This window comes from Equus przewalskii, chromosome 31 (genome assembly GCF_037783145.1).
Source record: "Equus przewalskii isolate Varuska chromosome 31, EquPr2, whole genome shotgun sequence".
In the NCBI taxonomy this organism is placed as follows: domain Eukaryota; kingdom Metazoa; phylum Chordata; class Mammalia; order Perissodactyla; family Equidae; genus Equus; species Equus przewalskii.
The window spans coordinates 6,256,225-6,269,507 of record NC_091861.1 but is presented as its reverse complement, the minus strand read 5'-3'; the positions used below and the strand labels follow the sequence as shown (position 1 = coordinate 6,269,507).

At 35.9% G+C, this 13,283-nt stretch overlaps 1 protein-coding gene across 2 annotated transcripts in view; it reads left to right on the top strand.

The window, feature by feature from the left end:
* AHCTF1 (AT-hook containing transcription factor 1) overlaps positions 1 to 13,283 on the top strand; it is an 88,337-nt gene that overhangs the window by 49,875 nt on the left and 25,179 nt on the right. For both annotated transcript variants that reach the window (XM_070602615.1, XM_070602614.1), the window contains exons 18-26: positions 425 to 548; positions 706 to 762; positions 1,548 to 1,694; positions 2,281 to 2,468; positions 10,952 to 11,096; positions 11,174 to 11,305; positions 11,995 to 12,145; positions 12,576 to 12,726; positions 13,034 to 13,141. In XM_070602615.1, the coding sequence (XP_070458716.1) occupies positions 425 to 548; positions 706 to 762; positions 1,548 to 1,694; positions 2,281 to 2,468; positions 10,952 to 11,096; positions 11,174 to 11,305; positions 11,995 to 12,145; positions 12,576 to 12,726; positions 13,034 to 13,141 (1,203 nt within the window). The remainder of the gene's footprint in view (positions 1 to 424; positions 549 to 705; positions 763 to 1,547; positions 1,695 to 2,280; positions 2,469 to 10,951; positions 11,097 to 11,173; positions 11,306 to 11,994; positions 12,146 to 12,575; positions 12,727 to 13,033; positions 13,142 to 13,283) is intronic.

Here is a 13,283-nt window from a genome sequence, read left to right as displayed (position 1 = left end):
AGGGCTAATCTTCCTCAGAAAAAAGAAAAAAAGACTAGTCCAAGTGATGAAACTTAAATTGTAACTCTTTGATTTTGATCTGCAGTATTTTTACTATACTGGGCTACCATGCTTTTTGGTAATTTGCTCAAGATGGTAGAAAACAGAACAGCCTCAGGCACTTGGCTGGCTGGACTCCATTCTCCCCTGGGACCCGACCTTCTTTGACTGGCTTGCTGATGACCAAACTTAAGGCTTCTTCAGGATTTACCTGACTAACTCTCATCGATGTCTGTAGTTCTCACAATGCTAAATGGGGTCCTGTTCTCGACTCTCTTCTCCCTTTGATAGTTGGGATCATTACTTTCAAGAGTTTAGTGTTTATTATTTTGATAATAATAATTACACTAATATTAAATAATCCTTAATGTTGCCCTTGTTGCAGAGGCAAGTGGAGCCCTGATTGCTTGATGATTGATGAAATGGTTTCTCAGCTGGGAGTTGGAGTTGAGAAGTTGTGGAAGCGGGATGAAGGAGGCACAGGAAGATATCCTCCTACTAGTCTACATGTAGGTTTGCAGTAACATGACACACTGAAAGGGTCCACACAGTTTGCGGGGGGACTTGCTTAGCTGTGTTTGTCACACCTGGCACAGGCTTGGGAAGAGCAAGGAGCTTGAATGAATGAGTATATAAAATGCACTGAATTTTTCACCCCTTTTATAGGCACTGCTTGACATATACCTACTAGACAACGTTACTGAAGCAAGCAAGCATTCTATTGTATCCTTTAAAATTTTATCAAATAATTCATGTATTGCCAGAATCATAAAATTTCAGAGTAGTAGGAACCTTACACAGCTAATACAATCTCAGTTTCCCATTTAAATTTTTTTTAAAAGGAAGGATTCTTAACCCAGGATCTCTTGGTTGGACTTAGATGGTCTATGGTTAACCTGAAACTATGCAAAATTTTGCTATCTGTTTATTTTTCTAAGGATACTGTCCATGACTTTCATCAGATTCTTAAATGTGCTGTTCTAAAACATTGCTGGCAAGTGGTCATTCTCAATGAGGTTAACTTATGTGCTAAATCTGAATACCTTATAGGTTAGCATAATATTACTTCAGGGATTGTGTTTGAGCCCTGTGGTCTTTGCAAGAAAATTTTGTACTAATGTCAGTTTCTTAGTCTAAAAATGCATAGTTCCATTTCTAATTTATAAGATACATGACGTGTTTGCTTAAGATGCCGGTTTTTGCTAGATAACTGGAAATTTGTCTATAGCTTTGTTTTTTAAATTTGCTGAGCTACTGACTTCATGAAGAATTTATGCTTTAGTCCGTCTCCTTTGTGCTGATACTTACTACTGAGAATGAACGAAGCTGGTTGTGGTACGGGCTGTACCCACATTTAATAAAGCTGTACTTCCGTAGCTGGATAGTCACGATTCTCTCTGAACACTAGAAGCTTCTTTTCTGCTACATTCTCTTGGTACCTATTACAAATACATATATACGTAGGAGTTTTTCTTTTAGTTTATTGTCCTTAATCCTCTTTTTTAAAGACCATTTATTTGCTACTTGATATTATGTATTCTTTTCCAAACAAAACAGATACTTCCATTGAATCATTTCCAACTGCATTTGCCGTTTCTTGGGGTCAGGTTAAACTTATTCAAGGGTTTTGGCTGATAGATCATAATGACTATGAGGTAAGTCTGTTAGTTCAGTTAGAATGTAAGCTTTTGTAAACTATTAGAATTTTTTAAAAAATACATTAATTTTAATTAAGTGGATTAAATTTGATGTTAAAGATATGATGTAGTCTGCTTCTAGATGTAATTTAAGGACTCAGTTTAATCAATACGTTCACCAAGCACTATCTTAGGCAGTAAAAATACAAAGAAAACAGTTCAGAACCGCATGATCCTTACTATCTAAAGAAAGAAACAAGTAAACAATTACTAATAGTGCAGATCTGGTGATTGTTAATGTTAGAGATATGTTGGGCATGTTGGAATCATAGAAGGCAACATTTGGCATTGATGTAGCACACTAGTAATGGAAAGATTTTATATAACGGCTTAACAAGGTCTCAGAAGTATGAAACTTTTGATAAGTTTTTTATTTAAAATAAAGTATACCGTAGGTTAAAGTAGATCTTTTCAGCTTCTGTTTAAATTGGTTTTATCTTGATTTTTGTGGTCTAAGTATTGCCTGTCTTTTTAAGGGTTAACTACTTTGTCTAACTGCAAAGCATCATATTTGTGTTGACCAATTTTCACGTCATTTTTGCAGAGTGGTTTGGATCTTCTCTTTCACCCAGCTACTGCAAAACCTCTGTCGTGGCAACACTCAAAGATTATTCAAGCCTTCATGACTCAGGGGGAGCACAGACAAGCTCTTAGATACATTCAAACAATGAAGCCGACAGTGTCCAGTGGAAGTGATGTTATCCTTCACCTCACCGTTTTGCTTTTTAATAGGTAAGTACATATTTTGAAAGTACTAGAGTCAAACTCTTGATCATATATGTTCATAAAATGGAATTGATGAAATAGTAACAATATATGATATTTTGCTTTGGTTGCAATACATAATATCCTGATGATTCTTCATTTTTCAACATTAAGAAAAATGTAAAGCGCCTTTTATCTAGAATAAGATGAATAAGTACTTTGTGTAAAAGGGGAACTAAACTGAGGTTTTAAGTTCTGTCTGTTGCTAATTGATAATATTGATGGTCACCTGCATGGACAGTTGAGGTTTGAGTATGCTGAAAAGGAGCCAGAAATGTGGAGGAAAATGAAGTCATGTTGAGTTGGTAACTTATATTCCTTGAGAGTTAATTCCAATGATGGTACCCTACTATTTTTGTTAATATTGGTTGCTTGGGTATTGCAATTCTTGGCATTTGATTTTTGTCAGTGTGTCCTCATAGAAAGGAAATCTTGTCATAGAAAGAAGCATCTGTTGAAATAAGAAAGTACCAGGTTTCATATCTTAATAAATACTTTAACTAGATTTGAGCAGGTGATATCTTTATATTTTGTGGTATTTTGATGTTCTCTTTTCATAGGATATATTTGCCATTTATGTTAGAGCAAGACACATATTGCTGTAATTATATTTGTTGTATGTATTGTAACTGTGACAAGATAAATGGCTTTATTAGAAATATAGTGGTCTGGTTATTGGGTTTTCTTGTTAACTGAATTAGTTGGACAAATTGGAGCTGAAATTTCTTAACTAGTTTGTGGCTTTATTTTATACAACTTGTATTGGTTTTTTTTCAATCCTGTTGGTTGGTCATTTTTATATTTTTTAGAAATTGGTCACTTTACTCATGCAAAATTGTCATTTATGAACCAGACAGCACTTCAGTGTCAGCACTCTGAAAGTTAAGTTTCTCTTTGGATAGGCAGAGTGTATTTCTGAGGGGAGAGAGTTGAATCTCCAAATTTCAGACAGAAGAATGTTCTGCAGTTTACTAATAGGTTGGTTAGACATGTAGAAACTCAAAAGTAATGAGTTAGGAAGTACTTGTTGAAATAATTTGGGTTAGCAAAAGTGTTTGGTTAGCTGAATAAATCTAGGATGAATATAAGAACAAAAAGAAATTTAAAGAATTTACAAGTGATAAATGTTTGATAAATGGGTTGAGAGTCCTAGTACTGGGCGGGCAAGCAGCATGTAAATTTTTTTCTTTTTTCTTTTTTTAAAAATTTTATTTTTTTCCTTTTTCTCCCCAAAGCCCCCCAGTACATAGTTGTATATTCTTGGTTGTGGGTCCTTCTAGTTGTGGCATGTGGGACGCTGCCTCAGCGTGGTTTGATGAGCAGTGCCATGTCCATGCCCAGGATTCAAACCAACAAAACACTGGGCCGCCTGTAGCGGAGCGTGTGAACTTAACCACTTGGCCATGGGGCCAGCCCCTGTAAATTTTTTTCAATTGCATATAAGCTTGTCCCTCTTTAGTGGCTTTAAAGAGGTGGTAATTGATCACTAACGCTTATAGCAGAAGGGCAGTGGTTGGAACATTGGAAAAAACAGCTTTGTAAGGTTGCTGATTTTTTTCTTTTTGATACCATTGTCCTTTGATTTATCCATAGCATGTTTCTCTGACTTGCTGTATTCTCATTTCCTCTCCATTTAGCCATAGCAAACATGAAATAATGCATACAATAATGCAGACATTATATAATGTAATTTAAACCTTATTTCTCTTAAGTACAGTAAAGCCTCAATTATCCAGTTCCCAGAAAAATAACACCATTAAATGTCCTATACAGTAAGTGCAGAAATAAAAACAAAGGGCTGCTACAAATGCCATTTGTGAGATAACGTGTTCAGATTCAGTAAATGTTTAAAATAATTACTGGTCCTGTAAGTAGAGACTTGGATGTTGTTAAAAAATCAGAGGACACTGTTAAGGTAAGTGAAGGTGATGTGGGTTTTTTTTTAATTGAGGTATAATTGACATACAATATTATGTTAGTTTCAGGTGTACAACATGAGTCAATATTTGTATATATTGCAAAATGATCACAACGATAAGTCTGGTTAAAACATTTGTCACCATACATAGTTAAGAGAATTTTTTTTTCTTGTGATGAGAACTTTTAAGATTTATTCTAGCAACTTTCAAATATGTAATACAGTATTATTTAGTCACCATGCTGTATGTTACAGCCCCGTGACTTACTTGTTTTGTAACAGGAAGTTTGTACCTTTTGATTGCCTGCACCCATCTCACCTACCGCCCACTCCCTGCACCTGGCAACCACCAGTCTGTTCTCTGTGTCTCTGGTCTTGTTTTTTTTGTTTTTGTTTTTAGATTCCTCCTGTAAATGAGATCTTACAGTATTTCTCTTCCTCTGACTTGTCTTACTTACTATAATCCCCTCAGGGTCCATCTAGATTGTCATAAATGACAAGATTTCATTCTTTTTTTATGGCTCAAAATATTCAAGATGATGGTTTTTATTGAAAGTAAGAAAACAACATAGGAGAAAGCTGCTTTAGTTCTTGGACTGATAATTTTGCAGCCACGTTTCATTGCCCAGGAGGCCGTGCAACAATATATTCTGCACTCCACTTTTATCAGAAAGAAGTCAATAACAAGGAAACAAACTGAGTTACAGGGACTTATTCAAGAAAGTAAGGTTCTAGGCTATATCCTGTGTTCAATACATAATCGCCTAATTTCCCCAGATAACTACATCTCTAATCCAACAGTGATTAACCACACTGTCCTTGAACTACAGAAGGAGGATAAGCTTGGAAAGTTTGAAGTAAAAGTATAAGAGGTCAGGCTACACAGTGGTCTTTCCAACACCTGGGTGCTGTTGATTACCTAATGATAGTTCAAATAGCTAAAAAAAAAAGTTTGGTACTTCAAGCATCAGAACTCTAACCCCCTTCGTGAACTCACCCCATGCCAGATAAGTGAGGTATTTCTTGGTTTTTGAGCTATTCTTTCATTTCTACTAGCGGTAATATTGTTTATTAATTAATATACACCTTAAAAAAACTAATGATCTTGGAATATCCACTGCTTATAGCAAAGATGTTAAGAACAATCTTTGGGGGGCTGGCCCCATGGCCCAGTGGTTAATTTCATGCGCTCCGCTGCAGTGGCCCAGGGTTTCACCAGTTCGGGTCCCAGGTGCAGACATGGCGCTGCTCATCAGGCCACGCTGAGCCTGCATCCCACATAGCTCAACTAGAAGGACCTGCACCTGGGAATATACAACTATGTACTGGAGGCTTTAGGAAGAAGGAGGAGGAGGAAAAAAAAAAGATAGGCAACAGATGTTAGCTCTGGTGCCAATCATTTAAAAAAACAAACAAACAAACAAAAGTCTTTGGACTCAAATAGATTTGAATATAAACCTAAACTCTGCCACGTTCTGAAACATCAGAGCAGTTTAATTATCCTCTCTCAGCCTGATTTTCTCATTGGTAAAATGGAGTTGATAATACCCACCTTGCAAGATTTTAGGGTTAAATGGCTCAAGCACTATTACAGTTGCTGGCAAGTAGTAAATCATTAATACATGGTGGTAGTAATTGATTTTTTTTTTAAGTCAGCCATCATCGTCATTTATAATATCGTCCAACCTGACTTCTGACTCTAACTCTACCACTCTTCTTTATTAGATCATCTTTCTTCTCCATTATGCTGGTAGCTTTTGAATTGTATGACCTGCGTTTATGGACATACCATCACAGCTATGGCTTGTCAGATAGGTTACTTACAAATTAATCATGATGCACAGTACATTGATAGATGTGAAGTAACTACAGGTTTTAGATTCTCAGCTGTTAATATTGAGTGTTCAGTCTTAGTGTCCTAAAAGTATGGTAGAGCTGGAAAACCCTTTTGTATAGGTGTAATTGTTATGTCTTTATTCTCTTCTTTCTACTTTCTGAGGGTTTGTTCCACTTTACTTTTTAACTAAAATTGTATCATTTCTCATTTTCAGCCTTTTATCTTTACTAATATAAAAATATAAATCTGAATGCTCCACATATTGCTTTGGCATCATCCTATAATTTTAATTATCTTTCTGTTCTAAGTATTTTTAAAATCTTATTTTTTGTTTCCTCTTCCTATTTGTTACTTAGAAGTTTTAATTTACAAATGAGGTTTTAAAAATTACCTTGTTACTTAATTGCATTGTGACATAATCTGATCAGTGTGGTGCCTATCCTTAAAATTTAGTGAGACTTGTTTTATTCACTGGTGTAGTTAGTGTATTCCTCATTTATTAGGTGAGGTATAAGATATGTTTGTCTAAAAGATCAGATTTGCTCCTTGGGTGATTTTAATCTTTAAAATTTTTTTTTTTCTGCTGAGGAAGATTCACCTAGAGCTAACATCTGTTGCCAGTCTTCCTCTTTGTGTGTGTGAACCGCTATGACAGCGTGGCTGCTGACAAACGAGTGATTATGTCAATGCCTGAGAACTGAACCTGGGCGCTGAAGTAGAGCAGGCCGAACTTAAGTGCTAGCCCACTGGGGCTGGTCCTTAATCTTTTAATCATTAATAATTTTTTTCTTTTGTGATCTGCTTAATAAGTTACTAAAAAAGTTGTATGCAGGTTGCCTACTCTATGATGAATGTGTCAATTCCTCATAATACTGCCAACTTTTTGTATTTTGAGTATTAGGTACATAAGAGTTTAAAATTATTCTTATTTTTATGATTTTAACCTTTTATTATTATAGAGTAACCTTCATCATGACTAATTGTTAATGTAGCTGCAACAATGTTCTGTTACTTACAGTATATTTTTTCCTGCTGTTTTTACTTTTATGCTGGTCACTAGAAATCAGTAGTTTCTTGTTTACCTGTCTGGAATGTCTTTTTCGTTGTGGTATCTGTGATTCATTTTGAAAGATTGTTTTTATTCAGTCTAGCATTTTTAGAGAATTTACCACAGGCATGTTTTTCTGGCTATCTTCTCTGCTATACATTGCGGAGCTCCCTATACATTCCTTCCTGAACTGACTTGTGCTGCCAACACGCTAGTCTAGCCATTCATCAATTGAAATAGTTTTCTTATTGCTCTTCATAGCATCACAGCTTTCTACCATAGGAAGCAGGAGAATAGTGGGGATTTTATTTTAAAATTTATGGGAATGTTGGCACTGGAGCAGCTGGTTTGAAATTGGAGGTAACTGGGGGAAACTGACTCCTGCTATGGGAGAAATTGGGAAGAAACATCATTTGTCTTTAGCTTTCAGACACACTCTACTGTTACCAGATTAGTATTTGCTAAGTCATAAATACATCTTACTCCTCCCAGTATATCTGCTCAACTGGGAGTGATATTGTAATTTAAAGTGGAAAACTTAAAAAACATATCCATAAGCTGTAGGTGGAGGGTCAAAGATCATTTTTTATTTTTGAATAGTAAGATATTTACATACTTCATTCAAAAGGTTTAAAGGGGGACCGGCCCGGTGGCGCAGCAGTTATGTCCGCACGTTCTGCTTCAGCAGCCTGGGATTTGCAGGTTCGGATCCTGGGTGTGGACATGGCACCGCCTGGCAGGCATCCCACGTATAAAGTAGAGGAAGGTGGGCACGGATGTGAGCTCAGGACCAGTCTTCTTCAGCAAAAGGAGGAGGATTGGCAGCAGATGTTAGCTCAGGGCTAATCTTCCTCAAAAAAAAAAGGTATAAAAGGATATGCAGTGAATTCTCAGCCTCCTAAGCTTCCTCTCAGTACCCAGTCAATGATAATAATTTCTAGTGTGCCCTTCCTAGGATGTTCCGGACCTATGTAAGGAAATGCATATACACTTTCCCCCCGCCCCTCCCCCTTTAAAAATATAGACAGCATACTATACATATTTCTGTTACATGCTTTTTTCACTAATTTAGTTTGGAGTCCATTTCATAATAGTACATAAAGAGCTTCCTTATTTTTAACTATTGCATAGTAGTTCGTTGTGTGGATGTACCAGTATTTAAGTAGTTCCCTTAATAAACGTTTAGGTTGTTTTCAGTCTTTTCCTATTTTAAACACTGCTGTGAGTGACCACACATTTTTTACACAGGTAATTTATTTTATAAGACAACATCCTAGAAGTGGAATTACTGGATGAAAGGATATTTGCAATTATAAGTTTGATACCTATGGCATATCATCCTTCATGAGTATTATACCAGTTTAACTCCATGACTTTTTGCTGTGACCTTTAGTTGGATATTTGTCCATCTGATAGATGAAAATGGTACTATTAATGTATTTGGGCTCACTATAATAATAAGAGAATACATCCTTTCATAAAAACCTATTTCTTCTTTATGGCCTACCTGTTGTTTTTGTGTGTATTGTCAAGATTATTCTTGCTGGTTTGTTAGAGTTCTTCATATATTAGGAATCTTAACCCTTTGAGATTTTTTTTTTCCTTTTCAGGTTTGTCATTGGTCTTTTTATTTTGCTTTATAATAGATTTTGCTATGCTGAAAATTGTTTTTATGAATACAGAATTATCTGCGTTTTTGTTAATGACTGTTGTGTCTTTTTTACTTCAATATTATTTTTTTAATTCTCTTGTGGTTTCTGCTACCACTTTTATGGTTTTTGTTTTAGCATTTAAATTTTGGATCCATCTGAAATGTATTTTAGTATAAGCGCCTTTGAAAGGAGATTCCAGTATACAAAGAACAGAATTAGTAGGATGAAGGTTCCATACACCCATCCTAAATCAAATTAAACAGATATCAAGATTTTGTTATACCTGCTTCATCTATTCGTTTATATGGTTTTAAAAATTAATGATGAGGTGTTTGTTTATCCTTGTTTTCTATTTTTCATTCTACAAAATGTGCTCATTTTAACACTGCCAGATTTTTTTATTTTATTTATTTATTTATTTATTTATTTATTTATTTATTTATTTATTTATCTTGAGGAAGATTAACCCGGAGCCAACATCTGTGCCTATCTTCCTCCACTTTATATGTGGGATACCTACCACAGCATGGCTTGCCTAGCGGTGCCATGTCGGCACCCGGGATCCAAACCGCGGAACCCTGGGCTGCCAAAGCAGAACGTGCGAACTTAACTGCTGCGCTACTGGGCTGGCCCCTCCCAGATTTTTGATTCAGAGAAAAAATTACTGCTCTGAGACACTCAGGTTCTAACAACCTTACTATCATGCCTGTCCTAGTAGAAGGAGAGGTGCAAGTCAATTTCAGATGTAGATTTTTAGGGGAATACGCTTAAATGTTTTGCTTATTTGAGTTGTTGGCCCTTATAAGTCCTGTGACATATGTTAAAATATTCTAGTCCCAAAGCAAAGTTAACAGGTGGCCCTGACCTGCCGGCAGTGGGTGCCATTTGCCTCCCTGAGGAACTTTGTGTCTACAGGAAGTCTGGAGGAGTGCTGCCAGAACTCCCTCAAATGCATTTACACTATGAATACTAATTGCTGTAATTTTGTGCACATATTCTGTGTCTTATATATGTCAGTTATATATTTGCAAGTCTTTATTTTGATGTTTGTGATTATTTCAATAATAACTGTAGCTAAAGCTTTTTTTAAGATGCCCATTAAAATATAAACATATTTACTTAGAATTAGGAGTGATAATTTTTTAAGAAAATTATTTCCCTGATATTTCGATCTGCTTGTCATTTTTTCATTCTACTCCCCTTTATGCCTTGAAAGTTTTCAGCCCCTCCAGAAATTCTAACTGCTAGATTATCATGGACCTTAGTGTATATCTTTCAATGAAGCCATTTTGTTATCTAATTAAATACATAAACATTATAGGCTTTTTTTATTGGTTAATTTGTTAAAATTATAGTCACTGTTCATACCGTTTTTAAGCTTGCTTTTTTTGCTTAACAATATATCATGAGAAACTGCTTCATTTAATGACCTCATTGCCCACAGAAGGACGCCTCAACGCCCTCACATGGTGTCTAAAACTGTCTTATTTGACCCACTCAAGATTTCCATTCACATCTTGCCGTAGATCAGCCAAAATCTTGTGTTACTAAGCTAAACCCTTCACCATCCCAGAAACACAGGATGCTTGTTTACATCTATAGGCCTTTGCTCAATTTTCTTTTCCACTTTTCTCATGCTGAGTGTCACTTCCTTAAGAGCCTGGCTTTTCTCTGTCGCACCACACTAATCTTTCACTTCTCTCCAGACCACGTTAGTTTTTTGTCTTCTTGAACTCCTGTGTGCTTACTTTGCTTTCCTATTATTTTACACTTAAATAATGATGCAGAACAGCATAAAATTAAATCCTTAAAGATGCCTTGTCTTCGTGTTGACATTAGCGAACTTCATTGTGCAGGGATTAGTATTCAGTGCAGTTTTAAAGTACTTTTAAATTACATGTAGGAAGTATCTTTGAGATTCTTTAGATGGATTACTTGTTTTGCACATTTCAAATAGCTTTTCTAAAACTAAACTTGGATAAATATTGATTTCAGGTGTATGGTTGAGGCCTGGAGTTTACTGCGACAGCATTCTACTAGCTTGAATATAGAGGAGTTACTAAAGCACACGTATGAAGTCTGTCAGGAAATGGGCTTAATGGAGGATTTACTGAAGTTACCATTTACACACACTGAGCAGGTAATGACTTAGCAGTATAAACTTGTCAGAAATTGAGGGTAAGTTAATGGCTTACTATGCTGTTTTGTTCTTCCCAGGAGTGTTTGGTAAGATTTTTGCAGTCCAGCACCAGTGTTCAGAATCATGAATTCCTTTTAGTTCACCATTTGCAGCGTGCCAATTACATCCCTGCCTTGAAGCTGAACCAAACTCTAAAGATTAATCTTATGGTATGAACTTATTTTATTACGGGGGACAAGAGAGTAAGGAAAACTGATAACTTTGTTACATAGGAGCTTGTGGTTTGGTAACCACTGGGATTTATATAATCTTGAGCTTGGAGAAGTCTCTCCTTCTGTAGAAGAACTGGGAACAGTATATTATTACATATCTAATTTTTTCCATGTGCCGTTTCTGTTTAGATATCTGCCCACAGTCTTAACAGACTAACCACTTCACATAGGGAAAATGAGAGGAAGACATAGAAGGCAGCAGTGGGAGTTATAGTGCAAAGAGCATGGACCTCAGGGGTCAGATTGATTCTTAACTTGCTCTGTGTGCTTGGAACACACTCTCTGAGCCTTGGTTTCCTCATCTGTAAAATGACAGTATCTCTCTGAGGATGCACGTAGGCATACATGAAGTAGTGTGTTGCCTGACAGATGTGGATGCTTAGTAAATGATCCTTGTTTTTATTAGTTGTGAAGAATCAAGGCTGGGTGGGAGAGACTTGGAATTTATTGGTGGGTAGGGATTAATAAAGGAATTAGGTGTGTGTATAAGGTCCTTGGTTTAAAAGAATAGATGTGTAGGGAGGAGGAAGATATTATTCATAATAATATTTTAAATGGTAAACATATAAACATAGCTCCTAACATTTTTGAAGATTAAATGTTTACCTGTGTGGTATGTTTAATAGAATGATCGTGATCCTCGTTTGCGGGAGAGATCATTGGCTCGAAATTCTATATTAGACCAGTATGGGAAAATTCTTCCTAGAGTCCAGCGAAAATTAGCCATTGAGCGAGCTAAGCCTTACCATCTGTCAACGTCGTCAGTTCTTCGAGAAGGTAAGATTTCATTGAAAAATATCATAAAGTATTGGGCTAGAAAAGATCCTGAATGATTCCTTCTGAAAGCATCGTTATCTTGTATCTAGCTTACTTTGCTTTGATTCATCACAGTGGTGCTTTTTTTTACTGGCCACCGTGCTCCAAGAAATAGGAAGCTTTCTTGGAAGTTTTTACAGCTTACTTAATAATGTAGTACAGAATATTTCATTTGAAGACTCCTGTCCAACTTTTAGAGAACATGTAGAATGTTTTCACCATCTCCTAAAAGCCCAGTTGTTAAATTTCTGCATAGATGTTGCTAAACCAAATACAATTTGGACTACTTGTATCTTGTGATCCATGTTTTCCAATCACTCTTTCATATTAATCTTCTATTAAAATCCTGGTGTTAGAGATGAAGTTAAATCCTACATTCTTCATTTTACAGTTTCTAGACCCAAACCCTTATCAGCAGTTCCAAAGCAAGCTGTAACAGGGACTGTGTTAACAAGATCTACTTTCATCAATAATGTCTTATCTAAAATTGGAGAAGTTTGGGCAAGCAATGAACCTAAAAACAGCATCTCAGCCTACAGCAGGTACGTTTCTCTTACGCCTGTCACAGTCCTCTGCTTGTTGTTCTTTCCTGGGCGTCAGCAGCGTTCATGTCCAGCCTTAGAATTCATCAGCGTATGTAAAAAGGAAAAACTCTTTTTTATTGGCTACTTTTCTTACAAGAAGAATGTTTTTTGTCTTTAAATTTAAAAGATTATGTTCATTGTTATTTGTGAATGAGCAGAAATGTACAAGTAAAAAATGAAAGACCTCCCCTGCCATCTTCCTCCAGCATTAATTTAATGCTCTTGTGGTACATAATGAAAAGTCAAATGTTTGTTTTCTTTGCAGTTCTAAAATAGAAGACCCGTGTCCTATAGTGTACTCTCTCCCAGAGCCAGAGCCACCTGAGGCATTTGTTGGAACACCAATTTCAAAAGCATCAGAAAAAATTTCTAGGTAGGAATTTATTAAACAATTTTTTAAAGGCACAATGTTAGACAACAATTACACTATAATTTTTCATTATCTTAAAAATTGTACAAATATTGCTTTAAATTCTTAACTGAGTTTTTAATGCTTTTTAGTTTTTCAATAACTT